Raw genomic sequence first — 27,123 nt, 5'->3', positions numbered from 1 at the left:
GTAGATACAGCCACCTAGCGGGCTGGGGTGGGAAATACACGTCGACGGTGCCGCTGCGCGCCGCTGCCAGTGTGTGCTGGGGGGCGGCACTTGACGGCCACAGCGCCGCGCCGGCGGCGGTGCGTGTTGCACTTTAGTTGGAAATGCATATGTAGCTCTGTGACTGTGAGACAACTTTGTGTCCTTTGATTGCTTAAGCTCTACACAAATGTTGTTTAAAATCTCTTTTTTTTCATTTTTGTTCTTTTTCTTTACGTCTCTGTATCTCCTGTAGCTGTGAGATTTCCTGCATCCTCCAGAGGCTTTGTGCCAGTATATCATTTACAGTAGTTTGCCTTGATAGCTTCTATTTGTTTGCATTTACCCTTTACAGTACAGTCAACAGTAAGTTCACTCACAAAGGCGGTAAGTTAGCCAACAATATGAGAAAGCCTTTGACCTTGTGCTGACAGCCGGCGCCAGATATGCCGCCAACCTTATTTCCTTCTTTAACAGAGGACTTTGCACTTCATAGCTCTGTGTTTGCTCCTCTTCTGTCAGCACTGTGGTATGTGTGTTTACTTTACTGTGATTAGGAATTATTAAGGTGAACTCGCATGTCATCTAATGTTTCTGTGTTTAGTGGGCAGCTTTGTGCATTCACGCCATGGGCTGTGGTTTGACTCCATTCAACAAACACATCTGGCTTCACTCATTGATAGAATGAGGCAGAGGTTTATGATGTGATTATATATTGATTTAGCTGTTGAAAGCAAACAAATGTTACAAGGCCACCAAGAGTGTGAATGGAGGAGACATGTGGCTCAGATGACTGATGTCTTTTTTTGTGTGTGTGTGTGAAATGTAGTTGTTTGTAAGAGCTTGTGTTTCAGCTCTATTTGCACCATTGTTTGTTTGTGCCCACATTCACAGAGTCAGTCCCTTGTTGCACTGCATCACAGAGGTCTTGTCTTACAGGTTTTCCTGCACGCTCACACATCAACACACACACGCTCTGACACAAACACCCACAGGGCGTGGAAAGCCTGGCCCTTTTATACTGCTTTTTCTGCTGCCTCCACTCAGTCTGCTGCCTGGAATGAGCCTGCGACTAGTGTCTTTGCAGCTAAGGGTGTGTGTTTACTCTGTTTGCTTTGGCCGTGCCCATCGTCTCAGCACATAACACACTCAGGATGGCAGGGGACTGTGTTTCTGAGGGTCGAGACCTGGGAGAGATGGGTGAGGAGGAACTTTGGGAATTGATTAATGACAACCGCCACCGGATCTCCTTGGGGGTGCGGCCATGCATCTTGATCCCGTACCTGAGGCAGGCCAGGGTGCTCAGTGAGATGGATGAGGATGAGATTGTGTCCTGCCACAATCTCACCAACCGCAGCATGAGAACAAGTGAGATTTCTGACCTGACTTGTTGCGTCTTGGATTTTACACAAAGTTAAAAGCCTGTCCATGGGGCTGCCTCAGTTTGTAGAGGACAAGTGGATTTTGCTTTGTCCTCTTTTACTGCACCTAATCTGTTTACACTGAATGCTGTTTGTACTGCCAAGTGACAGAGGAAATGCTTCAGTAGCCTACTAAGAACAAATATTTATTAGTAAAACTAACATTATGCTGCCTGAGGGTTTAAGAGTATATGGGCCTGCTAATTAAATTTCTTTTCAAATTTTTGACATTGATTACTGTACAGAGCTAATGTTAGCTTGCTTTCTCTCTGAGGAGGAATGAAAATGCAGTGCTTGAATAAGAATCACGGAAACACTTATCTTTAGATAAAATCTGCTGATTCAAAAGTTAGAGTTGGAGTTTGACAACACCACATTATTCTCTACCATTTTCAGGCTATATGCTGGACCTGCTGAGGACCCAGGGGAGGAATGGAGCTGTGGCCTTACTAGAGAGCCTGATGATCCACTACCCCACCCTGTACACCCAAGTGACCGGACGCAAACCCAGCACTGAACCATCAAGATTCAGTGGTCAGTGGTTATAAGTGCATTTTAATGGAATATTTTTGTTTCACTTGCTTTATGTCTGACTTGCATTGGTCTCCTTGCAGGCCTGATAAAGTACTCAGAGCTGACAGAGTATCTGGTCAGAGCAGTAACAGGGATGCAGAAGGAGCTCCAGGAGGCGCGTTGCGAGGCCAGCAGAAAGAGTGCACGCTGTGCCTCCCTGGAGATGGAGATTAGGCAGATAATGGAGCTAGAGGAGAAGTCCAGGTGCCTTCAGTCAGAGAATGAACGCATGCGGAGACAGCTGTGTTCTTTGCAACATGACGTCACCAAGCTAAAGGATGAGAAGTGTGATTTGTATATGCGCTACACAGCAGCCATCGAGGAGAAATCAGCCGTGAACATGCGCCTCCATGACCTCAACCTGCAGGTCAGTGATGCTAACTTAAGTCTGTTCCTCACTTTACAAAAGTCAGGGAAACATAAAATAAGTTTCTCCACACCTCCAAAACACTAGTCGAGAGTGGAGTTTTTGTGAAATTACGTAAAGTTTGATGATACAAAACATACGTAATACACATGGAAAAACAGAACAAACAATTTCAAACACTATAAAAATTAGCTCCAATTAAACTCACAAGATTCACAGACAAAACACTTGTATTTTGCGGACACATCTTCCCCACAAACACAACATGCTAATGTTATTAGCACAAGCCTATGGCATTTTAAATTGTATAAGTTAGCCTGGCTGCTAATGGAGTTTTCCTCCTTCCTCCTTCCTTGTATGAAGCCAGGAACACCAGCAACATTTAACAGAGGTGACGTTATGAAATTCAGCTCAATAACAATTCACAAGATTCATAAAACAACTGTCCTATGCTAGACAAGTTTTCCCCACAAATCAACATGCTAACATTATTAGCATAAACCTTTAGCATTTTACATTGTATAAATTAGCGGCTGTCTTGTTTTTCTCCATTCATATAAATCACACAAAGGACTTTAGATGCTATTTTTGGGGGGCTTTATTGTCCTCACAATTTATTGTTTCTTATCGGTGAAAAATAAGTGAATAAAAGCTTGGTTTCCACTGAGGGAAATGGTTTCAGCTTACAAAAACCAGGAGGTCTAGGTCACTGTGACATGTGGTTACATTTCCAGCCACGCGGTCCAGATTTCTCCTTAGTCATTAGTTTAAGGTCCACACAGTTTAATGTATTCAGCTTTATAACTGTGTTGACCATGTGGTTAAGCTGGATTGCTGTCTCTGTCAAGTAGTTGTCCGTTAGTCAGTCACACTGCAGCAGGAAACGGCACTTAAAAATAAAAGCTCTGTAGGAAATTCACTCAGCTTCAAAATAAGGTGGGTTTTTTACAAGGTTGACACGTTTGCATGTCACTTGCAGTCCATTCAGAATGGACCCGCAACCTACCTTTGGACCACAACCCACCAGTTGGAACCACTGGTGTAGGGTACGCTTCTATGCAGAGCCTACATCGTGGGTACAGTATGGAAAAGTTTAAAAATTTTGTTGATGAAAATGTACAGGCCTGTATGTAATTGTAAATTGAATACCTTCAGGGATTGTGAGACTGTGAGACAGTCAGACAAAACAACTGACAAAAATTAAATTTATTAATCGGTTGATTTAAAAAAAAACATAGTGGAAATAATCACAGCTGCAGCTCCGTTAGCATTGTTATTCTTGTGTGGTTGCAGATGTATCAGCTGCAGACTGAGCTGCAGAAGGCACAAACGGAGAATGAGTTCCAGAAGCGGCGCTCGCTGAGATGTGTTTCTGAGAATCCACAACTGCAAGAAGAAGTCAGGAGTCTGCGCTGCCAGCTGGTGAAGGCAGAAAAACTTGACCCAGTGAGAATAATCAATTTATCATTCTGTGTTTTTAGCTGCTTTATGTAGAATACTGTATTAACAGCTTTTACACATGATCTTTAGACAGAGTCAATAGTCACTTGTGTCTTCATGTTGATATTTCATCTGCTGTTGCTGCTGCTGTGTCTCTGCCAGGCTCGTCAGGACATCCTGGCCCAGGACCTGGCTGAGGCCATAGACAGCCAGGTGGAGCTGGCAGAGCAGCTCAGGTGTTACAGAGAGGAGAACGAACAGCTGCTCGCAGAAAAGAAAGGGGTGTGTGTGTGTTTTGCTTTGTCATTGTGTCATACAAATTCAGTGGAACATCTATTTTTGGAATGTGCCATGTTGATCATACCACTGCTGCTCAGTGCCATGACGTATTTAACAGCCTCTGGACAGAGGAAAAATGCTAATTAAAGTTATTTTTCAGAGTCTGTTTAGCACTTAAAAAGTAGGCATTGCATAATAACATTTTATAACACGAAAGTCAAAGGATATTTTCTGATAACATAAGATCAAGATGTTCAGGAGGTTTTTACCAGGAGCCAGATTATTTGCAGAGGTCTCTTCCTCACCAGAACAAACAGATCCAGTGATTTAAATCAGTAGAAACACTGAATAAAGCAGTTTCATATAAAAAAATAAAAATAAATTTTTTTTCCAACGCTGCTCATTATGGAGGGGCTTCTAACTACAGTGGCTGACACAAAAAAATGTATGGCCCTATCTAGAGCCAGCGTTTGTTTTTTGTCTGTTTTGGCAACCTCCATAAACAAGGACCTGCTCCCTATGTGGATATAAACGGCTCATTCTGAGACGTTGAAAACACAGTGATTCTTATTTTGAGGTGATTATACACAAAAGAAAATATACTTAAATATTATATTCCAATGTATCCCCCTAAATCCAACACACTGGACCTTTAAAGCAAACTAACAGTAATACAATAAAAAGTGAGGAAAATATGTAAATGTAAATACTATAAATCACACTATCTATGTTCATGTGTAACTCTGCACTGCATTGACTCGCTTATCAAATCCCGTGCATCTTTAATATATACCTAACACACTTGAGGGCACATTGGTGTAATGTGTGTGTGTCTTTGCATTCAGCTCTTGGATCAGAAGGAGAGCCTGAGCCTCCAGGTGCAACAGCTGACCCTGGACTGTAACATGCACCAGCAGAAGAACACAGTGATCCAGAACCAGATGAAAGAGCTGCAGGCAGAGAGAGACCAAGTAAGGAAACGATCTCACCATACTTTCCCCTCCTCCCTAAACATTAATTCAGTTTTCCAAGCAGTACTTACTGTTTTAGGTGCTATTTTTATGGCTGGCTTGGAAATGATCTTCCATAACATCATATTGTTTGTTTTTCCTGTTGAAATGTCAAGTAGTCAGGTGTCAGCAGTGCTGCTATGGAGAGGATCAAATATCAATCAGCTCTCTCTTGGCTCCTACCTTCGGTAACTCCCTGTTGTGTGTGTGTAGGTGTGTAGTTATTTATGTCTCTTTGATATGGTGACATTGATTAAGTTCTCCTATACTGGAAATACTAGGATTTTTGTCACAGATCAGTAAAAGTACATGGTGTTTTGATTACACCTGTGGATGCCATGCAGCAATGATTCATCTTCAAGCCAGTTTCTTCTAATTACCTTTCCAAACATCACTGAGGCTTTTCCTCCAAGACAAATGAAATGAACAATCCACCCACACCCTAACAACTGTCAGGTGGTCACATAGCTGCCAGCTGCTCCTCTGGAGCTGTGCCGTAACCAACAACACAACACTGTGATCATATTTGACAGCTCTGGGCTGTGATTAGTGGATCATGCTTGCTGTATGAGGTGTGATACGCTGGATCTGGATGTGATTGTAGGGTTGGTATTCCTTGTGTTCACTCTTTAATCAAAAGAAAAAAAAAGAGGGCTGGCAGAAAACTCCAGTAGTTGACTGGAAAATCCAACTTCATTCATTTTAAAACAAGAAAACCAACACTAGAAATTTTACATGTTCTATTTTATTCATCATTTTGGATTAAAGAGTAAATATATATGGAGTTAAGAGTTAAAGGGATTTTCAACCTGCTCTGTATCACAACAATGTGGCTCCTATGTTTAAATGAACTATGTTAAACTTCACTCCTCCTTACCAGCACCCAGACCTCCCAGCTCACCTCCCACCAGCAGATTTTGCTAGCTCAAGTGCTGTTACTCAAACTACAGACTGTACTATTACACTTGTTACTAATGCAATGTAACATAATGTGACATACATCACTAGCATAGTATCCATCCACCTCCCCTCCTTCCCACCTGATGCAGACTTTCTAACTCTTTACTCTACACCACGGTAGTTGCCTGAGCATCAGCAAATGCTTTTGCCCAGAGCATCTCATACCCTCAAAGTGTAAAAATAATAGACATAGCGACTGTGACATCACACATTGATTTGTGGACTTCCATTCTGAAGTCTTGAGTTCGGCATTTAAGCGGTTGCTATCTTGGTTCATTGGAGCCAGAAGGGACCATATTTGGGTGAGAGGCTTGCGCTATGGAGGAGTCAGGAGTGGATCTGACTGAGAGGCCAAGGACACTACCAGTAGACAGCCTGTCACTCAAAGCTGTCTGTCCTTAATTATGTGTAACTCTAAGCCTAAACAAAATGTTAACAGGTGAGTTATAAAGAAATTCACCCCCTGTACAGTTGTCATGAACAGGGAAATTAGCTATAGAGACCAAAAACTGAGCATAGCGTTAGTTCAGGCAGGGTAGGATGTAAAGCTCAGCTCACATCCCAGCTACATCAGCTGATCTCAAGCAGCCCAGTCAACTGATGGAGTAGCTGACTGATGGAAGGGAGTCAGCTGGTAGATCACATGATTCCTTTCTATGCAACCAATTGGCAAATTGCATTCAGGGCACCCTTTTTAAACTGCTTTAGCCTGCCTAATGTTGCTACTTCCTCTGCAAGCCACTTTGCAACCCGCCTCCACCCCAGCTCCTCCTTTATATGTTGTGCCTGACTTAACATTGTCATTGATGTCAGTGATGCTTGCTCTGCTCTGTTCCTTGGGGGTCTTTGCTGCTGCTCTCCCTGCCTTAGGCTTTCCATGTAGGCGCATGGAAGGGCAGAGTGGTGTGCTCTCTCTGCCTAAGGCTTTCTGCATGGGCCTAGGAAAGGCAGAGTGCCCCAGAACAGAGCCATACTGCCAAATATAGTACTGCAAATGGGAAATGTAGTTTTCTTTGCCATAAATGGTCCTGGGTGATTTTTTTTTTTGATTTTTTTTTTTTTTTTGTACCAGGCGGGTAAACATGTTTATTTATGTTGTAAAGTTGGACATTTTAACATGGGGTTCTATGGGGACTGACTGGCTGCTGGAGCCAGCCTGAAGGTGGTTATTCAAAGAACTACAGTTTTTGGCACTTTCATGTTGGCATCAATTTTCAGCCCTGGAGGTTGCTGCTTGCTCATACCGCTGCTAAAGGGTGCCTCTGTGCGTCAGTGTCTGATGCAGATGGGCCACCGACCAAGTGCAAAGTATTTGCATTTTCCCACTGAACAGATAACCATGTTTTAATGAAAAGACCATCTTTCCAGCGGTAAAATACTGTACTTTTTTAAGATCAGTATGATAGCATCAAATACAACGCTACCACTTTTCGCTGGATATATTGTTTATTCAGCAATTTTGCTATTGCATCAGTTAATTTGTGATGTTTGTTATGAGAATACATTTGCTTTCATGTAGCTGTTGTTCCTGAGTTGTTGTGTTCACAAGAATGTGTCAAATGATGGAAAGCTACCAGCCAGAGACGCCATACTGACAACATCCTGCATTCCTTACATCTTTGTGGCAGCAACGCTGACACACAGTTCTTCATTCAAACAATCCTTGACTAGGACATGTGCATATCTGTGTTTTGAGTTAAAGATGATGTGTGATGAGTGAAGCCACTGTGGTTATCATGACATTGTGATTTCTACATGAGGCATAAACTCGGCCTGATAGTGTTTATCTGCATGAAGAAGAAAAACAGGGTGTGCCTATGCACAGTCCATTCTGTGTAAAATATGAATGATAAATGTGCTTCTAGGCATACCTGTCAAGAGACGAGGCTCAGGCCGTGATTGCCCGCATCCTGGCTGAGAAGGACACCCTGAGGTGTCAGCTAGTGGAGCTCCAAGAGCTGGTCTTCAGCCTGCAGACCAAACGCAGCTCCAGAGAACAGCAAAGTTGTGATGTAATTCCTCACACAAGCACATATCAGCACATACTGTACATAAACTGAACGTAAACAGAAATAATAATGCTAATGCAGTTCTCTGTGTTTTGTCAAAGGAGATGAGCGAGGACTCTGAGAGCCCGGGATCAGGATATGAAGAGTCTTCAGTAGCCTCATCCAGAATCCCCACCAGACGTAGACTTCGCCGCATGGATGCAGTCAATCCCATGTCACAGATTTCTTGTAATGCAGAGGTGAGTTTGTGTGAGATCAGATGCTATTATTTTACCAGGGCAGGGTATTACACAGTCCTTTTGAACACTGACGATGTGTCAAAAGATGGCATCAAATGCTTGGTCTGATTCTCTGTCTTGTTCACTTAATCCTTGATAACATATTTCTTGATCTAAACTGTTTTGTTTTGTTAAAGTTCTTGTACAGCTGCTTGTGTTGAAGAATAAAGCTGGCTGGAATAAGGCATTATGTTTTCAGGTTGTATGTCCGCCCAATCATCTGTCGGTCCGTCCATCCGTCCATCCATCCCATTCTCATGAACGCCTTCAGGGATTTTTTTTTTTTTTTTTTCAGATTTGGCGCAAACGTTGACTTGGATTTAGCAATGAACTGATTATATATTGGTGGTCATATGTGCATCCATCTCGTTCTCGTAAATCCGATATCTCAGCACAGCATGTACATTCTGTGCCTGTGTGAGAGGAGATAACTCTCCACACCAGCAGACAGTTCACTTTCCTCACTTCTGTTTCTCTTCTTGTGCACTGAACTTAACTGCCAATCAGAGTGATTTCATTCACTGACAGGCTTCACCGTCTGTGATGCCAATTCAATATGATGAATTGGTTGAAAAAAAGTTGACAAGGGCTGACAATGGCCAACAGTGTGGGACACACCGCACCGACTAGGGCAACAGACACTCACCAATGACCCAATGCTGACGAACCGCTGGGCTTGATGTGTCAGGGTCTTTAGGGAAGTCAGAAACTATTTGGAGACAAACAAACACATGGTTGGCTTTGGTCTATTTGTGGGATTTGTTGACAATAAGAAAAATACTGAATAAAGCTAGCCTTATCCTTTTGAATTGTATATATATATATATATATATATATATATATATATATTATATGCAAATGCAATGAAAAAAGAGTGCTGTTTTTAAAAAGTATTTCTCAAGTCAATTTTGGTATCGATACTAAAGCTTAGGTGTCATATTGGCTCCTGTATCAAAAATTTCATATAATACCTACCTCCTGTATTTCATCTCCACTTCTAAGAGTCAAGATATTTTTGACTGATTGTTTTACCTCCTTTAAAAAATAATTATCACTATACTTTTTTATACAGCATAGAATTCATATTTACTCACTAAAGGTGACCGAGCTTTTGCCACTCGGGCCCCTAAGCTGTGGAACTCCCTGCCTGGAGATCTCAGGCAGGCAAATTCACTGTCCTCTTTTAAATCACTTCTTAAGACTCACTTTTATCGTATGGCTTTTTCTTAATTCCTTGGTATTGTTATTTTAATCTATTTTCATATGTGTTTTGATGTTTGGGATCTTTTATTTGTTTTTATTTGTTTAATTGTTTTTATTGTTTTTGTTTTTTTGTAAAGCACTTTGTAACTTTGGTTTTGAAAGGTGCTATACAAATAAAGTTATTATTATTATTACTCATGTGTTACATTTGTAATTGTGTGTATTTGCACAGTGTGAAGATGGTGCAGCAAGTAGTGTCCGATCCCGAAATGCAGAGCCCCCCAGTCCAGAGTCTCTCCGCAGAAGGGTGGATACTCTGTATGCAGCCAGCAGGTGTGTGTGATTCCACCTTTATCTTCAGTATATGTCATTGTGTGTTTGTGTTCTTGCGTTTTTTGGAGAGTTTATTATTAGTTTCAATTGACAGGGCTGCTGGCAGCAAACCCAGCAGGAGGGCTGACTTGAAGGTGTTATTGACCCCTGCATTCCTTTCTGTTAACAACAGGATCCAGCTGGATTATCAATTTACAGCAATAAGAGGGGCTTAACTAGGATCTAATGATGCCAAGACAGATGGACATAAGTGTGATCAAGAGTAAATTACAGCAAACATGAAAGGTGCAAGCAGAGGGTGTTGAGGAGCAAGACAAACCCCAGTGAGAGCACATCGTGAATAGACTTTCTACAGACTCACATTCCACAATTCTTGTATTTCTACTCAGGGGAACTTTTTTCCCACATTCAGAGTGCTGACAAAAGATTCAGCCTCATCATCATAGGGCTGTTATTATTCCTACTCACCAAACCGGTCTGTGGGTTGTAGCATGACAGATGATTATCTCACACTAAAGTAAGCTTATTATAAGGTTGGCTACTAAACTCAACACTGTCATTGTATGTGTATGTTTGTTTGTGCAAGAAAGTGACAGACAGAGATAAATGTGATAGTTATTGTCTTCTTTTTCTTTTGCAGTTTGGAAACAGCGGAGACTGAATCTCTATTTGATGACTTTGTGTTTATCGCCAATGGTATGTGTAGAAAACATATGAACTTTCTTTGTTTCAGTGAGTGTCTGTGTGTTTGTGTTTCTGGTCGGAGGAGGTGGTGGTTTGCTGTTGTGTGGCAAGGTTTTCTTTAGCTATTGTTCAATGTTGGACCTTTGCCAGGGCTGTAAAGTGACACATTAACTCACACGCACATTATTTCCGGGGAAACAACCTTGATACAAAATCTTTACACAACCTCTCTTTTGTTTAGTGGGGAGTGATGACAAGCAGACACCCATGCTCTCCTCTTCTGACGGCTCCAGCAGTGATGGGTGAGGCAGTCCACTGGACCAACATTGCTATAAATAAAGAGTTTCATACTACTGAGCGTTTTCGTGTAGAACAGACAGCAGTATGTGTGCAATGTACTGTACATTGAAGGTTGTGCTTAAGGTAGTGATACATTTAGTTATTTATTTATTTTTTTTTTCATTTTTCATGTCTATTTGATAGGGACAGATACATAAACATAGAGAATTGCACAGCAATTAACTAATGCAATGTATCACAGCATATCACATCATATGCATATTGTATACCTCCCACCCCACCCACCTACCCACCCCTACACATGACTACATAACTGATTACCTTTTAAAAATTCCTTCAGTTTAATTTTAAAATGTCGACAGTTTTGTTCTGTTTTAAGTTGGATAGGCAGTCCATTCCATATATTAGCTCCCTTTATGACAAAGGATGTCTGGCCAAAGGAAGTCTTCCGGTACGACACTTTACAGTTCCCTGCAGTGGTATTCCTAGTGACCAGTCCCACGGCCTGTAACGGTCGCACCATGTCACTGAGAACCTGAGGGGCCTGGCCATGTAAACACCTGCGTATAAGATTGGCATTTGCAAATGCAATATAGTTGTCAAAGCTGAGCATATTCAGGTCCCTCAGGACATGACAGTAGTGCGATCTTATCGGCCTTTTGCCTAAAATCTTTATTGCACGATTGTATAGCCTCTCCAGAGGTTTAATCACTGATGGGCTGGCCTGAGACCAGAAAGTGACACAGTAGCTGAGGTGTGAAAAGATCATTGAATGCATATATGTTTTGGCTGCATCAAATGTCACACAGTCTCGGATTAGTCTAAATGTGTACAGATTAATTTTAACCGTTCTGCACATTTTTTTTAACATGTTTGTCGAATTTCAAGTGAGTGTCCAGCATTAGACCTAAATATTTTACCTCAGAAACTTGACTGATTGGCTGTCCATTGATCTTAATGTCTAATTCAGTTGATGTGGGCCATCTTCCAGAAGAAACGCAAATGGATACCGTTTTTTTTACACTGAGCAACAAACACGCATTTCCAAGCCAACAGGCTATTGCTTCCAGATGTTTTGAGAGTTGTTCTGAAACAGCTGTTTTTCCATGAGCATATATGATGGCGTCATCCGCATACATCATTTAAAAGAGGATAATAATGATACTCGAAATAATCAGTAATCAGCATTGGTTAATTAAACACAACATACCCACCCTTAACCAGTGTTGGAAGAGTAACGTATTCCACTACAGATTACTGAATACATGCCCTAAAATGTGTTATATAATAATGAAATAATATGTAATGATTACCCAAACTAAGTAGTATATTCTAAATACCTCAGAGTCATCTTGCTGAGCTCGTTTGTCCAGGTCTTATATTTCAGTTCTAGAAAAAACACCATAGTGGCCTGGCCATGCATCTCCTCTGCCATGTTGCAGGCACACTGGACACACTTTTTTTTTTTTTAAATCTGTTAATAGGAAATGTGTGCTTCATAGGAATTTTACAGCATGTCCTAACAGCAAGTGAGCTTTGCTTTCTGTCCACACTGAATCTGTTAATAATGCACTTCCTTTAAGTCATATAAACAAACCATGTAGGCCACCTATCAGCTGTGTGCTCCTCTGGAGGCGTAACTACTTAAAAGATGGGCAAGTTCTTTGAGTCTTTCTACATTTATACTTCTTAACCAGAAAATACATCTTCAGTCTTTCTTCTCCCAACTCATTTGCCACTGTTGGAGGACTTTCCCGTCTAAATATGATGCACTAGGTATCCTCCTGTGTCTGTTGTTGACGTTCTGGGATGAACGAATCTTGTCACATGCGTTGTGTCTTTTCAAGATAAACTTCCATTTTACAGGAAATGTACAGATTCTGCTTGTAGATCCTTACAATCTTTTTCTTCATGAACTGTAAAACACCTCGTATTTACATCACATTACATTTATTTCCTTGTGCAACAAAAGCATGTGGTTAGGTTTAGAAAAAACATCACGGTTTGGCTCAACTTTCACACAGAAAGTGAACAGTGGGCTCTCGGTTGAGAGGTTGAGAGAGATTTTTTGGACCAATGAACAAGCTGTTCCTCATCCTTGCGAAGCTTTCATCAAGCAACAGCAATAAATATAAACAAGGTGTCTGGCAAATGTTCACCTCAAAATGGTATAACCATGCAAAGAAACTCGCTGGTGTTACATTCATTGAGGACACAGTGTAAATAAAACAAAACTAATTAAGTGATCTCCTCAAGTCATCTATTTTTAAAGACACTATCTGTATTCAGATTCCACCAATTTAGACTGTAGCGGTAACAGAATACAGTCACTCATATTTTGTACTTTTAATACATAACTTAGTAAAGTGTATTTGTTCCTCCCAACCCTGTCTTTCACCCATGTACTAACTTAGATCCAGTTGTTAATTATGATGTGAGACATAAGGGATGTATAGCGGAAAGTGGGGAAGCAACTTTGTTTTCTTGTCAGATCCAGCACACTGGATCTGAACTGAAATAATGACTGAGGTTAAAGTAATAATGTACATTTAAAGAAGTAGCACACCAAATTAGCTTTATTTCAAATCCAATAAGTACTATAAATGTATCCTTGCCATACAACCTACAGACCACACTCGGTATAGTTGTAAATATGGATTTCTCTATGCTCAATCAGAAGTAACATTTTTCTGCTCCATTAAAGGAAACAAGGACCCTTAAAACAATCAGAATGTTTGACGAAGCATTCTATCCTTTCATTCTCTCTCCAGCCAGTCAAGAACCTCAGTTCCCCCCTTCCTGATGCGTTCTCGCCCAAAAGCAATTCGTGTCAACGGTCGTGTCCTCAGCATCTCCCTGCAGGGGGATGCATTGCTCAGCCAGCTGGCAGTGGTGGGAGGCAATAAGACCGGAGTGTTTGTGCACCAGGTGACAGAAGGTTCTGTTGCCCATACTGTTGGCATCAGCCCTGGGTCACAGATAGTGGAGGTGGGTTTAAGTGTGTTTCTGAACACTAACTCTAATCATCATGCCTGCTGTTTAGGCATATCGCATAATACTGTTGTTGTGCAGGTGAAGTATGAGCAGAACCAGAAGGCTCTGAGGATGGTGCTGGAAGATTCCACTTTAGAGGAAGCTATGTGGGCTCTCGGCCAGGTTACAGGCCTCTGTCACCTCTCCCTTCGGCCCAGACAAGATGGTATGTCCCACAGAATGAATTTACTACCCCACTCCAGTACAGTGACAGTGGGACTATTTATGTTGACTCCGTAATTCCAGGATCATGAAACAGTAACAAAAGAACGCATTTCTACACTTTGCTATTTCCATTTCCAGAAAAAAAAGCTTTGGAACACACACATACACAAACATATATGGACCTAAATGGACCTGCATTTGTATAGCGCCTTTCTAATCATCTAACCACTCAAAGCGCTTTTTACACTACAAGTCACATTCACCCATTCACACACACATTCATACACTGGTGGTCAAGGCTACCATACAAGGTGCCACCTGCTACTCAGTTGTTGTTGTTTTTTAACACACTCACGCACTGATGGAACAGCCATCAGGAGCAACTTGGGGTTCAGTATCTTGCTCAAGGATACTTCGACATGCAGACTGGAGGAGCCGGGGATCGAACCGCTGATCTTCTGATTGGTGGACGACCCGTTCTACCTCTGAGCCACACATACATAAACACATACACACATGCAAGAGCACAGTCGTAAAGGAGGACTGCATTATAACAAATTACAGCGACTATATCTTGGCATTACCTGGCAATAAAAGTTTATGGCTGCTTCAGCTGTCATGAGGCCCCCAGGAAGCAGACTGTCTCTGTTGAGATTAAAGGGATAGCCAGCTGCCACGTGAGGTAACTCATGTAACTGTGACTCGTTGAAATAGTAGCAGGATAATGCTGATCACCCTGCTGTGTTTATGAGGGTGCCTTTGTTTTGCAGCGTTTAAAGAATTCAGCGTTCTTCAGTGTACACAAGACTAGTTACAGAGACAAAGTACAATTCAATAGCTTCATAAAAGAGTTTTTATGTATCCAAGGACATCACATATGGTTGTCTCATGCTTTCATGTGGACTGCAGAGGGATGAGGTATTGCACTGCTAACACTGCTTCATCAACAGAAAACTCTTTACAACTTTACATTTTATTGCATTTAATGCTGCCTCTTTATTAGGAGAGGACAGCGTTGTTCATTAGCCAGTCACTTGGTTCAAACCACTACACAGTAATGACTGATAGTATTCACCAGTCAACTGCAGAAACATAATATGGAAGCAAATAAGAGACTTTTAATTTATAGTGTTGTTAAAGGAGCTAAGTCTATTACTAGCCACTGAGGTATTTGACCAGGGTTGACGCGCCTGTTGCTGGACACGCTACGCTACCTTCGTTATTCAAATGTTGAATGAGAGTCCATGAAGCTTCTTGCGTTGCATCACTGTAACATTTATTCCGTGTGTGCATGGCAAAGTCCATCCGTTACATCCACATCTGACGCTCAGTACAATACAAACAAAACTGTAGCGGTCTGTGCCATTGCCGTCAAAAACCATTTGCCCTTCTGGGCCAAACACCTGATGACCATAGTGAGGTCACATCCTAAAATACCTGAACTCACCAGGTGACAGTACAGCGCCCCCCCAATGCCCACACAGTGAATTACACAGTTAGAAGCAAACCTCCCAATAACATATTTGGCTCCTATACATAGCATTGGAATATTTTACTTTAAAAATCATGTATCTGAATTGATTTGTTCTGAATTTACCTCTTTGAAATTGTAACATTACATTACATTTCATTCATTCATTCATTCATTCATTCATTCATTCATTCATTCATTATACCAAACCACTTATCCTGTTGCGGGGGCGCGGGGGTGCTGCTGGAGCCTATCCCAGCCGACATTGGGCGAGAGGAAGGGTACACCCTGGACAGGTCGCCATACTATCACAGGGCTGACACATAGAGACAGACAACCATTCACACTCACATTTACACCTACAGGCAATTTAGAGTCACCACTTAATGTGACCTGCATGTCTTTGGACTGTGGGAGAACAAGGAGAAAACCAACAGAAAACATGCAAACTCCAGATTTCTCGATGTGCAATTTCAAGGCCAAATTTGTCTGTGGAGCTGGCAGAGCAGGAGAGGTCATCAGAAATTAGAGTTCCCAGGAACTTGAAGATGGGAACCCTCTCCACACTGTCCCTGTTTATGTGTAGTGGAGACAGTTTATTCAGTATCAAGTTGTTCACTGAACACCATGCTGTCAGTCTCTGGATCTCACCACTGTAGGCTGACTCAACTCCGCCCAAGATGAGTCCGACCACAGCCGTATCATCAGATTTGACTTATGTTCTACTACTGTTTTACCTTGAATTTTTAGACCTGAATTTGACCAATCTATTCTGAGCAACCTAAATCTATTTTTTTGAAATTATCTAACTCGAATTTTTGGATCTGAATTATTTGTGAATACTGGGGGAAAAAATCGATATTAGCTTTTGCAAATCAGGAAATTTCATAATTAACACTTATAAAACACTTGAATGCTATGAATTCAGTGGTGGACAGATTCATTAAATGTTCAGTGGCAATTAAAGTTAAAATATTTATGTCTCTAAGCTGTGTCCATACATCAGGGGGTCAAACCTTTCTTTGACTCGTGGGCAGGTAGTTACAGCATTGTATATTGTTAAACCTGGAATGGACAGTGGAGCTACTATGACTACACAAGTGAAGACTTTTTACGTTATTAAATCCTATGTATTTTCTGTATGAGCAGGCCCACTCAGCCGCAGAATTCCGAGGACATCTAAGCAGTTTTTCTACAGATTTATTTTCTCAAGTTTTTTTAATCAAATTTCTATCACATTACAAGCAAAAAATTCTGCATATTTTCTCTCTTGATTGGTGCTGAAACCTGTAAGCAGAAAAGGTTTAGGTCTGTGTATAGATACAAATTTCCAGTGGCTTTAGTTACAGTGTTTTCCTCTGCCTGCTCAGACTATGAAGCACTGCTGCAGCAGCTGCAGAGCAGTGAGAAATCGTCCGGAGATTCCTTCTACGTACGTGTCAACATGTCCCTCCCAGTTGGCCCCAACGGAACTTTAGCTGTGTCCTGCAACGACATCCTTCATGTAACCAACACACGACCTGCTGGCACTGAGGATTCATGGCACGCCAGCCAAGTTCACCCCTGTCAGCTGCTGGACCTCCAGAGTGGAAACGTACCCAACTATTACAGGTTGGAATACTGATGTGAAGCATAGAAATGTAGGATGCACGATCAGTTCAGTTTCTTGTCAGTGAGCAGCAGGTAGGGAGTCAGAATCATCAGAATAATTGAAAGTGAAAGGAAATCATAACTCACAGTGCTTTAAACTGAAAATGGTAATGATTTTCTGATGTGACAGGGCACAGCGACTTCTGATTCGAGCTATTGAAGACATGAACTTCCAGACAAAGAAACCTGTGAAGGTAAGAATAATCTGAAATACTGTCATCTACTGAGCCAATCCAAAATTTCACTGTGCTAACTCTTGAATACTCCTCTCCATCACCAGTTTGGGCGTGTGGTAGACCAGAATAAGCAGAAGGCAGTCAGGATTGTTGGCACCAGGCGCCAGGGCAGGAACGCACTGTGGGTCAGCGTGGAAGATGACTTAACCAAGAGCTCAGAATCAGGTACGATCTTAAATGAGCTGTTTGATAAACATTTTGGATGTTTTTTCATGAAAAAAATTACTTTTCTCACAATGTGTATCATTTTCTTCACAGGTGATGCATCTACACCCAAAAGTTGTCTCACCCTGATGCCCTACAGCCTTGTCACCCCACACTTCCCACCCATCTGCAGGCCTGTCCTGCTGCTGCCCACCATCCTGGGAAACATCTTGAACAAGAAGATGGCAGACTGGCAGGGCTTCCAGCTCTGTGAGCCTGGTAAGAAATACAGTGTTGTTGCTGAAATGAAACCCAGTGCATTTATATTTTGTATCTGTTTCCACTGGTGTATTTGCCATTGAAGACACATTTTTAGATAGAGAGGAGGAAGCACTTTCCTGTGCTGACAGATAAGTTTGTTTGACTTGACACATCATATGTTTGTTGCTGCAGACTAGGAAGGAAATAAGTTTGATGAATAAACAGTAATAAACATGATAGAGGCTGCTAGATGCTAAGACAATAAATGTTTGCCTGTGTTCCCTGCAATGATAAGGTCAAACTTTAATGATCTTTGTGGGGAAATCTGATCATTAAATAAGGACTCAAGAGAACAAAAAGAAATGACATTCAGAGGGGAGACAACTGATAAATGTTCAGATAATGTACCAAATGATTTAAAGATAATGTAACAACTAAAGGTAAAGATGCCATATCTTAATACAGAGTTTGATTTATATTGATGAAAATACTTCATGCCTCACCTCTCGGATTCTCCCTCCCCACCATTCTGCCCTACAGAGGTGCTGAATGCCAGCGAGCACGCAGCCCGGCTGCAGAGGTCTGAGATCCTGGAGGAGTGCGAGCAGGGAGGAAACTGCTGCTACACCCTGCAGAGTGTGGAGAAAATCATGAAAAAGGTAAAACATTCAACACGGAAACTCATTTTAGTAGTTCGTACTCGTCCCCCATACTCATCGTCCTCCGCTTATCCGGGTCCGGGTCGCAGGGGCAGCAGCAGCAGCAGCCTCAGCAAAGAAGCCCAGACAGTCCTCTCCCCAGCCACATCTGTCAGCTCTTCTGAGGGAACCCCGAAGTGTTCCCAGGCCAGCAGGGCGATGTAATCCCTCCAGGGTGTCCTGGGGCGGCCCCGAGGTCTCCTCCCGGTTGGACATGCCCGAAACACCTCCCAAGGGAGGCGTCCGGAAGGCATCCTTACCAGATGCCCGAACCACCTCAACTGGCTCTTCTCGATGTGGAGGAGCAGCGACTCTACTCCGAGTCCCCCCGGATGTCCGAGCTCCTCACCCTATCTCTAAGGCTGAGCCCAGCCACCCTGCGGAGGAATCTCATTTCGGCCGCTTGTACTCGCGATCTCGTTCTTTCGGTCACTACCCAGAGCTCGTGACCATAGGTGAGGGTTGGAACGTAGATCGACCGGTAAATCGAGAGCTTCGCGTTCTGGCTAAGCTCCCTCTTCACCACAACGGACCGGTTAAGTGCCTGCATCACTGCTGACGCCGCCCCAATCCGCCTGTCAATCTCCCGCTCCATCCTACCCTCACTCGTGAACAAGATCCCGAGATACTTAAACTCCTCCACCTGAGGGCAATCCACCCTTTTCCCACTGAGGACCATGGTCTCAGACTTGGAGGTGCTAATTCTCATCCCAGCTGCTTCACACTCAGCTGCGAACTGTCCCAGCAAGAGCCGGAGGTCACTGTTCGATGGGGCTAGGAGGACCACATCATCCACAAAAAGCAGAGACGAGATCCTCCTGTCACCGAATCTGACACCCTCCACCACTCAGCTGCACCTAGAAATTCTGTCCATGAAAGTTATGAACAGAACCGGTGACAAAGGGCATTGCACTAATTAATTTTAATTAACTGAATAATACACCATCTGCAGATCTGTGGTGCTGTACAAGAATTTCAGTCTTAAACATCTTCACAGCATTAAAATGTATTCTATGTATTAGCATTACTCTTGAATCATGCTCATTTCTTTTTTTATTTTTTAACCCATATTCCATATGTTGTTCTCCTCATCCTACAGGGGATTCACTGCGTGCTGCCGTTGGGGCTGGACTGCGTGCGTCGTCTGCACCGGGCCGAGATCTTCCCCATCATAGTCTTCATTGGCCAGTCTGCACGAAGTGCACGGAAACTGAGGTAAACTCTCCTCCTACTTCTTCGTACATGTTGATAGAGCTTGCCCTGTTGCTCATGACTCTGATATCACATTTAGATATAACTCTAAGCATGGAAATGTTTCCATGGGTCAAACTTGATGGCCTCACTGATAACTGCCATAGTTTCCATCTTCTAGAAACAGATAGTTTTTTCCTTAAAGGTCGAGTGTGTAGGATTTAGGGGGATATACTGGCAGAAATGGTATATAATATTCATAGCTACCTTTTCATCACTTTATAATCACCTGAAAGAATCGTTGTTCTCTGCATTACCTTAAACTGAACTGTTCTACATACGGAGCAGTCCTTTCCCACGGAGTCCGCCGTGTTGTTTCTACAGTGGCTCAGAACAGAAAGACCAAAGTTAAGTGTAACTGCAGTTACAATCGATTTATTGACCTACTGTAGGTATGTCTGACAACGCTATGATAGGTGGTGATATGTCCCCTTTCAGCTTGTTAGTATTGGACCTTTTTCTAGTTGATCTATTATGTCACAAACCAAACAATCAACAAACAAGTTAGCTACTTTTAGCTGGCAGCAAACTGGTATCATGGTGGACAGCTTCACAGCTCTGTACAAGGAGACATAGCCTGAACTGTGTCTCCTTGTACGTCCAAAAATGCACAGCTCTGGATGTAGATTTGATCATGTTGTCACCTGTTTCTTCTTCTGTTACGCATTCAGTGCTATTTGACTTCTGGTTCAAAGCCTGGGGCGGACACGGCAGAGCGTGTGCAGTGCGCCTCAGCCAGTTTGGGTCTGGTTGACTGTATACATGCAGGAGTAATTTAACTTCCAAATGCATTATCTGGGTGTATTAGTCCGACTTTGAGAAATTCAATTTACAGTCAGACTAACATGTTTATTTGTATTTCAAAAGTCTGGTTTTAGTGGGGCGCTGGTGGCTTAGTGGTAGAGCAGGCGCCCTATGTACAAGGCTGTTGCCGCAGCGGCCCGGGTTCGACTCCAGCCTGTGGTCCTTTGCTGCATGTCACTCCCTCTCTCTCTCTCCCCCTTCACGCTTGTCTGTCCTATCCATTAAAGGCTAAAAAAAAAGCCCCCAAAAAATATCTTTAAAAAAGTCTGGTTTTAGTCGGACTAACACAATAAATTGATTTTCTTTAATGTCATGTAAACACAGTGACTGGCTCTAGATGGCCATTCACATTCACACAGAAGAAGTTGCAGTTCTGCAACCTCTCTCCCTCCTTTTAACATGAATCCTCTAAAATGATTTGTATGAAATGCTCCACTTCAAAGGAATAATCCGCCTTTTAATGCACTGCTACACAAGATCAGTTTCTGACTTAAATTTGCATGCATCATTTGCATGATGATGCATATCGGTCAGTCCTGGAAGAGGGATCCCTCCTCAGTTGCTCTTCCTGAGGTTTCTACCATTTTTATCCCTGTTAAAGGGTTTTTCTGGAGAGTTTTTCCTTATCCACTGTGAGGGTCCAAAGAAAGAGAGATGTCATATGCTGTAACGCCCTCTGAGGCAAATTGTGATTTGTGATATTGGGCTTTATAAAAAAAAAAATTGAATTGAATTAAATTTAGTTTTTCCACCAAAGCAAAAACAAAACAAACAAACAAACAAAAAAGAAAGAAAAACAAAACAAAACAAAGTGACGTCCCCTTGTGGCTGCAGTTTGTTCTGATCTATTCATGCTCATGCACTGGAAAAACTCGTATCTCTGCCTCTTCAAAATTGAAATTTATTTATTCTTCTGACGCTTCCAGGTCAAAGCTGCAGCGTCACAGCCAATCAGAGGAGCAGCTGTTGGCATGTTCCAGAAGTGAGGAGCCTCTGCTGGACAAGCTGCCGTGCCTGTATCACAGCGTGGCTCCAGACTCCTGGTGTGACCAGGCCTCCCTGCTGACCTCCCTACGCACCATCATCTGGGAGGAGCAGAAGAAGATTGTCTGGGTAGAGCCTGACCTGTGGTGAAGCAGAGGATAGAGAGCAGACAAGAATCAGAGAAAACACATCAAATATTAAAATAATAGGAATGGTGAATTCTCAAACAGCCTTTGGTTAACATCATGTTGAGAATATATTGAGCTTTACAATAGATATTTTTGTAAACACGAGTATGTATCTATGATACTTAGGAGTAACTGGGTGAAGTTCTATTCTGTGTATGAAGCTGAAGCATTATTGCTGTACCCAGAAACATTTTTTGCTCTGTGTTGCCTCCCTTTTTGAGGCATTTGTTTAAAGCAAACACTGGTGTCAGGTGTCTACTAAAAACATTTACCATGAAAACATACTCTATGACTTGTATGTGCTCCATCTCTACAATATGTTGTAGATAATGTACCACTGTGAGGGATTACCTTTGACTGCTCTGGATCCGTCATCTCTTGTGTTTATTTAGAACACTATAGTCTTTTGTCATTTTAATTCTTATTTGAATTAGTATGAGCTGGGACTCATATTAGGTGGAAGTGAAGATAATTTGTAACACATTGGACAGTAAACATCAGTCACTATATCTATTCACAATAGTTTGCACCATGTCAGAGTGGAACTCATGTGCAGGTGGATTATAGCCAGTTAAGATTCTACATCACGAGAGATCTGTACACAGTATGTCAGGTTCATGACAGGGATGTTACTGCAGTTATTCTTCACAGGAGCTCCCCTCTTTTTCCATCTCATCTCCGGTTGTTCTTGTTTCCAATGTGTCTCACTGTATGCATTAATAAAAATGTAGCTATATTTAAAAGCTATTTTTATTTAAGTCTGAATTCAAATAAAAGTCAAATTCAAATTTCTAGTTTTCTTTTCTTTTCTTTTTTTTTCAAAACTTACAAACATGACTTTGTAGGACTTAAAGTTTGACTTGACTAGTGTAGGTGGATATATTAACAGAAACTGAATATAATATAATAAGTGCATAATTCTGCAGTAGCTCAGAACAAATAAACCAAACACTGGCTTTAGATAGGGCCATTTGCATTGTGTTTCCGTGTCGGCCACTATAATTATAAGCACATCTCCAGTGAGCTACATCAAAAAAACACACGCATTTGTAACATGAATCTGCTGTTTTAATCACCTGAGGGACTGTACCATGAGGCATTATCAGTGGGTTAGTAAAATATGTTTAGTCCAAAGTCAGAAATCTCCATCCTATGATGGTTGCTCTCTTTTAACTGCAGTACATCACCATGGGAACTTCTGCTGCAGATCTGGTCAGAACCAGTTTTCATCACGAGTTTCACCTTAAAAGCACCTTTTACAGCTCCAAATAGTGTCATTTGAAAGTAAATTTCAGTCTACGGGTGATAAAGGATGTCAGCTGAGAGAATATGTTATAGATTAATTTTTATCTAACCCGTTGAGCTGTGACGTTACATAAATGTGACTGAACAAAGCTATGCAATTATAGTGGCGCTTACTGTATGTACAGCATCACTTTTTTGGCCTGTTTGTTTTGGAGAGGAGGAGACCTCTGCGGATGATTTGGCTCCCAGTAAAAACCTCCTGAACAATGAACACTGAGGGAATTCTAACCAGGAGAAGTTTCAGTTGGTCGCAAACTGCAATCCTCACCACTGAATCTCCCTAAATCTTACACACTTGAGTTAACCTTTGTAGTCACTACTCAGGTAAACATAACGTGATTGATCAAAGTCACTGGAAGCAGCTTCATAAGCTAATTTTTGACAGACTGCTTCAGGAGTAACTCACAAAGTAAAATCCGCACATTTGCTATGGTGATTGTGTGGGCTTGTTTAAAGTAGGCATATGAGGCAGGCATATAGAAATATCAGACAACTTTACATGACGTATGTAAATTTATTCTTACAGCCTTTTGGAATTTAATGTTTGATTTTAGTATATAAAATAGATTATTAACAGCTTTTGAGAAAACGTGTGCCATGTTCACTTACTGAAAAATGTGACGCCTGTCATTGCTGACCTGGTATAGAAACTGTCTCCAGATTAATCTCAGTTATTTTCTGATAAAAGACTCTGTTCTGAAAATCCCTTTAATCATCTGATAAAATTCAGTTAGTAAATGCCTAGAGGTAATTCTTTACTCTAAAAATCTTCTTCCTCGACTTTTCTGTTATTTAGGGACTGTTCGTTATTTATGCAGGTTAGGGGGCAATGCAAAAAATGGGAGGCATGTCAAATAATTTTTAAGCACTGGGTAGGGACTTATGATTTTTTTATTTTGGTCAACTGTGCTTGCAGTTATTAACAGCAGTCTTTCCTCAGGTGTGGTCCCTGAAAATTTTAAACATGTAGTAGTGCAACCTCTAATTAAAAAAACAGGTCTAGATTCTTCAGTTCTGGCTAATTACAGGCCTATTTCCAAACTGCCTTTCCTTTCAAAAATCAATGAAAAGGTTGTCTACAGTCAATTAATGTCCTTCCTGGAAGAGCACGATATTCTCAAGGTTTTCCAATCCGGTTTTTAAAACATTGCACAGCACAGAATCAGTGCTTTTAAGAGTTTTTAATGATATCTTTTTAGCTTCTGATTCCAGTGACTGTGTTATTCTTGTACTTTTAGACTTAACTGCTGCTTTTGACACAGTGGACCATGATATCTTGATCTCACGTTTGGACCAGTGGGTGGGCATCAGTGGCATAGCACTGGAGTGGTTCAGGTCATACTTGGCAGATCAAACTTTTTGTGTGAGCCTTGGTGACTCTGTATCCTCCTCTGTCGTGTGGTGTCCCACAGGGCTCAGTCCTAGGCCCTCTTCTCTTCTCTCTGTACTTGCTCCCGCTTGGTTCCATACTGAGAAAGCATGGTATTTTATTTCACTGCTATGCAGATGATACTCAGATTTATATGCCTCTTAAAAAGAATGAAGCATACTCTGTCAGTCCGTTACTTAAGTGTCTTGACGACATAAAGGCCTGGATGGCTCTGAACTTTTTAAATTTTAACGAAAAGAAGACAGAAGTGATGGTTTTTGGTGGCACCACTGAGACCGTCTGTGGCTCGACAATCAGATCAAGGCAGTCGTTAAATCAAGCTTTTTCCAACTGAGGCAGCTTGCCAAAATAAAGCCAATTCTTCCAAGGCAGCACTTTGAGACAGTAATCCATGCCTTTATCACCACTCGGTTGGATTACTGTAATGCACGTTATGTGGGGGTTAGTGGGTCCTCCATCAACCGTCTCCAGATGGTTCAGAACGCTGCTGTGCGTCTTTTAACTGGCACACGTAAACATGACCACATTTCCCCCATTTTAGCCTCACTCCACTGGCTGCCCATACACTTTAGGATACATTTTAAAATTCTTTTATTTGCTTTTACATCCCTAAATGGTCTTGCCCCACCCTACCTCTCTGAGCTGCTGCATATGTATTCACCTACCCGCTCTCTCAGGTCAGCTGATCAGCTGCTCCTGAGTGGGCCAAAAACTAAGCGCAAGCTCAGAGGGGACCGTACTTTCGCTGTGGCAGCTCCTAAAATGTGGAACAATCTGCCTCTGCACATTAGACAGGCATCTTCTCTGTCTATTTTTAAATCTCTTCTTAAAACCCATCTCTTCTCCCTGGCCTTTGACACCCTGTAAGATGTTGATTTTATTTTGTTTTATTGTTTGTTTTATTTTATTGTATTGTTTGTTTTTATTGTATAGCTGTTATTTTTTACAAATGTTTTTTAATTTATTTTACTTGTATTTTATGCCTTGTGCAAGCTGTTTTGTCTTTTACTTATTGTCTTTTATTTATTCTTCTGTACAGCACTTTGGTACTCTGTGGTTGTTTTAAAGTGCTTTACAAATAAAGTTGGATTGGATTGGATTGGATAGGGGACTGGCATTTGCAATTAAATCGTTGTAATTTGTATTTATTTTACTGGTGGTTATTTTTTTTTTAAGAAAACATGGCAAAATCAGCAAAATCACACCATTTATTATGGCCAGAAACTATTTAGACAGAACTTTTTGTTAGATTGTCAAATTTCTGATGGTCCTTGGACACATTGTGTGTCCAAATACTGTCGGACTTCCATCAGAAAAAAACGTGACTAAATCAGAACTTAGAATTGTGATATTTCATCAAAATCACTTTATTCTATGTCTCATTCAAAATTTGGCCAAACCATAAACCTTTGCACCAGTTAATCAGCATGCACAACAAGAGTGAAAAACTGAGGCTTTTTTCATCTCCAGTCTTTCATCTTCACTCTTAAAATTTAACTTTCAAACATCAAAGGGTGAGATTTAAAAATTGAATGACGACTATGGTGGATTGACAATTTTTGGTGGAGGGAGGGTCATGCATTGCTGCACAAACTCCAGAGCCTTTGTGCTCCACTGTCTGGCAGGTTAACTCTTTATTGCAGCGGTACCTGGATAGTGTGACGTGTGTGGTTGTGCTGCTGCCGTGGTCCTGCCAGATGCCTCCTGCTGCTGCTGCTGTCATCATTAGTCATACTTCTACTGTTATTATACACATATGATTATTGTCACATATGTACACTATCAGATATTAATATATACTTTCAACATATTGTACCACTGTAACCAGAACTATAACTATAATATTATTACTTTCAATAATGTTGTTGTAAGCTACTGTCATTACCGTCTGTCCTGCATCTCTCTCTGTCTCCCTTTCTGTATCATTGTGTCATACGGATTACTGTTAATTTATTATGCTGATCTGTTCTGTACGACATCTATTGCACGTCTGTCCGTCCTGGAAGAGGGATCCCTCCTCAGTTGCTCTTCCTGAGGTTTCTACCATTTTTTTTTACCAGTTTTTCCTTATCCGCTGTGAGGGTCCTAAGGACAGAGGGATGTCGTATGCTGTAAAGCCCTGTGAGGCAAATTGTGATTTGTGATATTGGGCTTTATAAATAAAATTGAATTGATTGATTGATTGATTGATGCATTTTCTGCCAGTCACTCTGGGAGGCTCAAGAAAGAATATTTATAGTTTTAGGGAGGGTCAAAATAAAACAATAAACAAACATAGTCACATCCCAGCCACCTCTGATAAGTAAAGAACAGTCCCTTACCTGTTTTTTTTTTGTTTTTTTTTTGCTAAAAAAAAAAAAAAAAAAAAAAAAAAAAAAAATCAGTCTTGCTAGATTTTACACAGATACATATTTTCTAAAATTGTCACAGGTGGAATCAGTTTTGGGTCTAATGAGGAGAGTCAGCACTGGTGTGTGCTCAAAGGTAACACTTCCTTTTAGTAGCTGTGTCACCAGAAGAGGGAGCAAGATAGAGACAGAATAGTTGGCATTTTAATAGGAAAAGACTTACAGCAGGCCATTACCAATATGTCCAAACTTGAGGTCGGTTTTTCCATCGACAATAGGCCTATTATTAACCTCCTACAAACAACACCAAGGGGTCTCAT

General features: G+C 41.5%; 1 protein-coding gene across 3 annotated transcripts; it reads left to right on the top strand.

Annotated features, from left to right (window-relative positions):
• Positions 1–1,044: 1,044 nt before the first annotated feature.
• Positions 1,045–22,535, top strand: card14 (caspase recruitment domain family, member 14). 3 transcript variants are annotated; one of them, XM_050045478.1, is made up of 20 exons: positions 1,045–1,386; positions 1,836–1,973; positions 2,054–2,379; positions 3,673–3,825; positions 3,982–4,101; positions 4,944–5,069; positions 7,934–8,080; positions 8,182–8,316; positions 9,791–9,891; positions 10,532–10,587; positions 10,817–10,877; positions 13,647–13,863; positions 13,948–14,074; positions 16,915–17,155; positions 17,325–17,388; positions 17,475–17,595; positions 17,689–17,853; positions 18,376–18,494; positions 19,633–19,748; positions 21,515–22,535. In XM_050045478.1, exons 1-20 carry the CDS (start codon positions 1,173–1,175, stop codon positions 21,720–21,722), a joined length of 2,955 nt encoding a protein of 984 aa, XP_049901435.1. In that variant the 5' UTR covers positions 1,045–1,172; the 3' UTR covers positions 21,723–22,535. The 3 variants fall into 3 exon arrangements, with proteins under 3 accessions (XP_049901435.1, XP_049901434.1, XP_049901436.1); XM_050045477.1 differs by having other exon boundaries at positions 8,179–8,316; XM_050045479.1 differs by lacking the exons at positions 19,633–19,748; positions 21,515–22,535 and adding an exon at positions 18,584–19,176 and having other exon boundaries at positions 8,179–8,316.
• Positions 22,536–27,123: the final 4,588 nt, after the last annotated feature.

The sequence above is a fragment of the Epinephelus moara genome, chromosome 5 (assembly GCF_006386435.1).
Source record: "Epinephelus moara isolate mb chromosome 5, YSFRI_EMoa_1.0, whole genome shotgun sequence".
NCBI classification, from domain to species: domain Eukaryota; kingdom Metazoa; phylum Chordata; class Actinopteri; order Perciformes; family Serranidae; genus Epinephelus; species Epinephelus moara.
Note: the sequence above shows the minus strand (reverse complement) of the source record. Positions and strands in the feature narration are given on the sequence as shown.

Coding starts and splice junctions, on each gene's coding strand:
- card14 (XM_050045477.1), top strand. CDS start 1,173: ATGGCAGGGGACTGTGTTTCTGAGGGTCGAGACCTGGGAGAGATGGGT. Junction 1,974..2,053: donor TGAACCATCAAGATTCAGTG/GTCAGTGGTTAT, acceptor GTCTCCTTGCAG/GCCTGATAAAGTACTCAGAG. Junction 10,878..13,646: donor GACGGCTCCAGCAGTGATGG/GTGAGGCAGTCC, acceptor TTCTCTCTCCAG/CCAGTCAAGAACCTCAGTTC.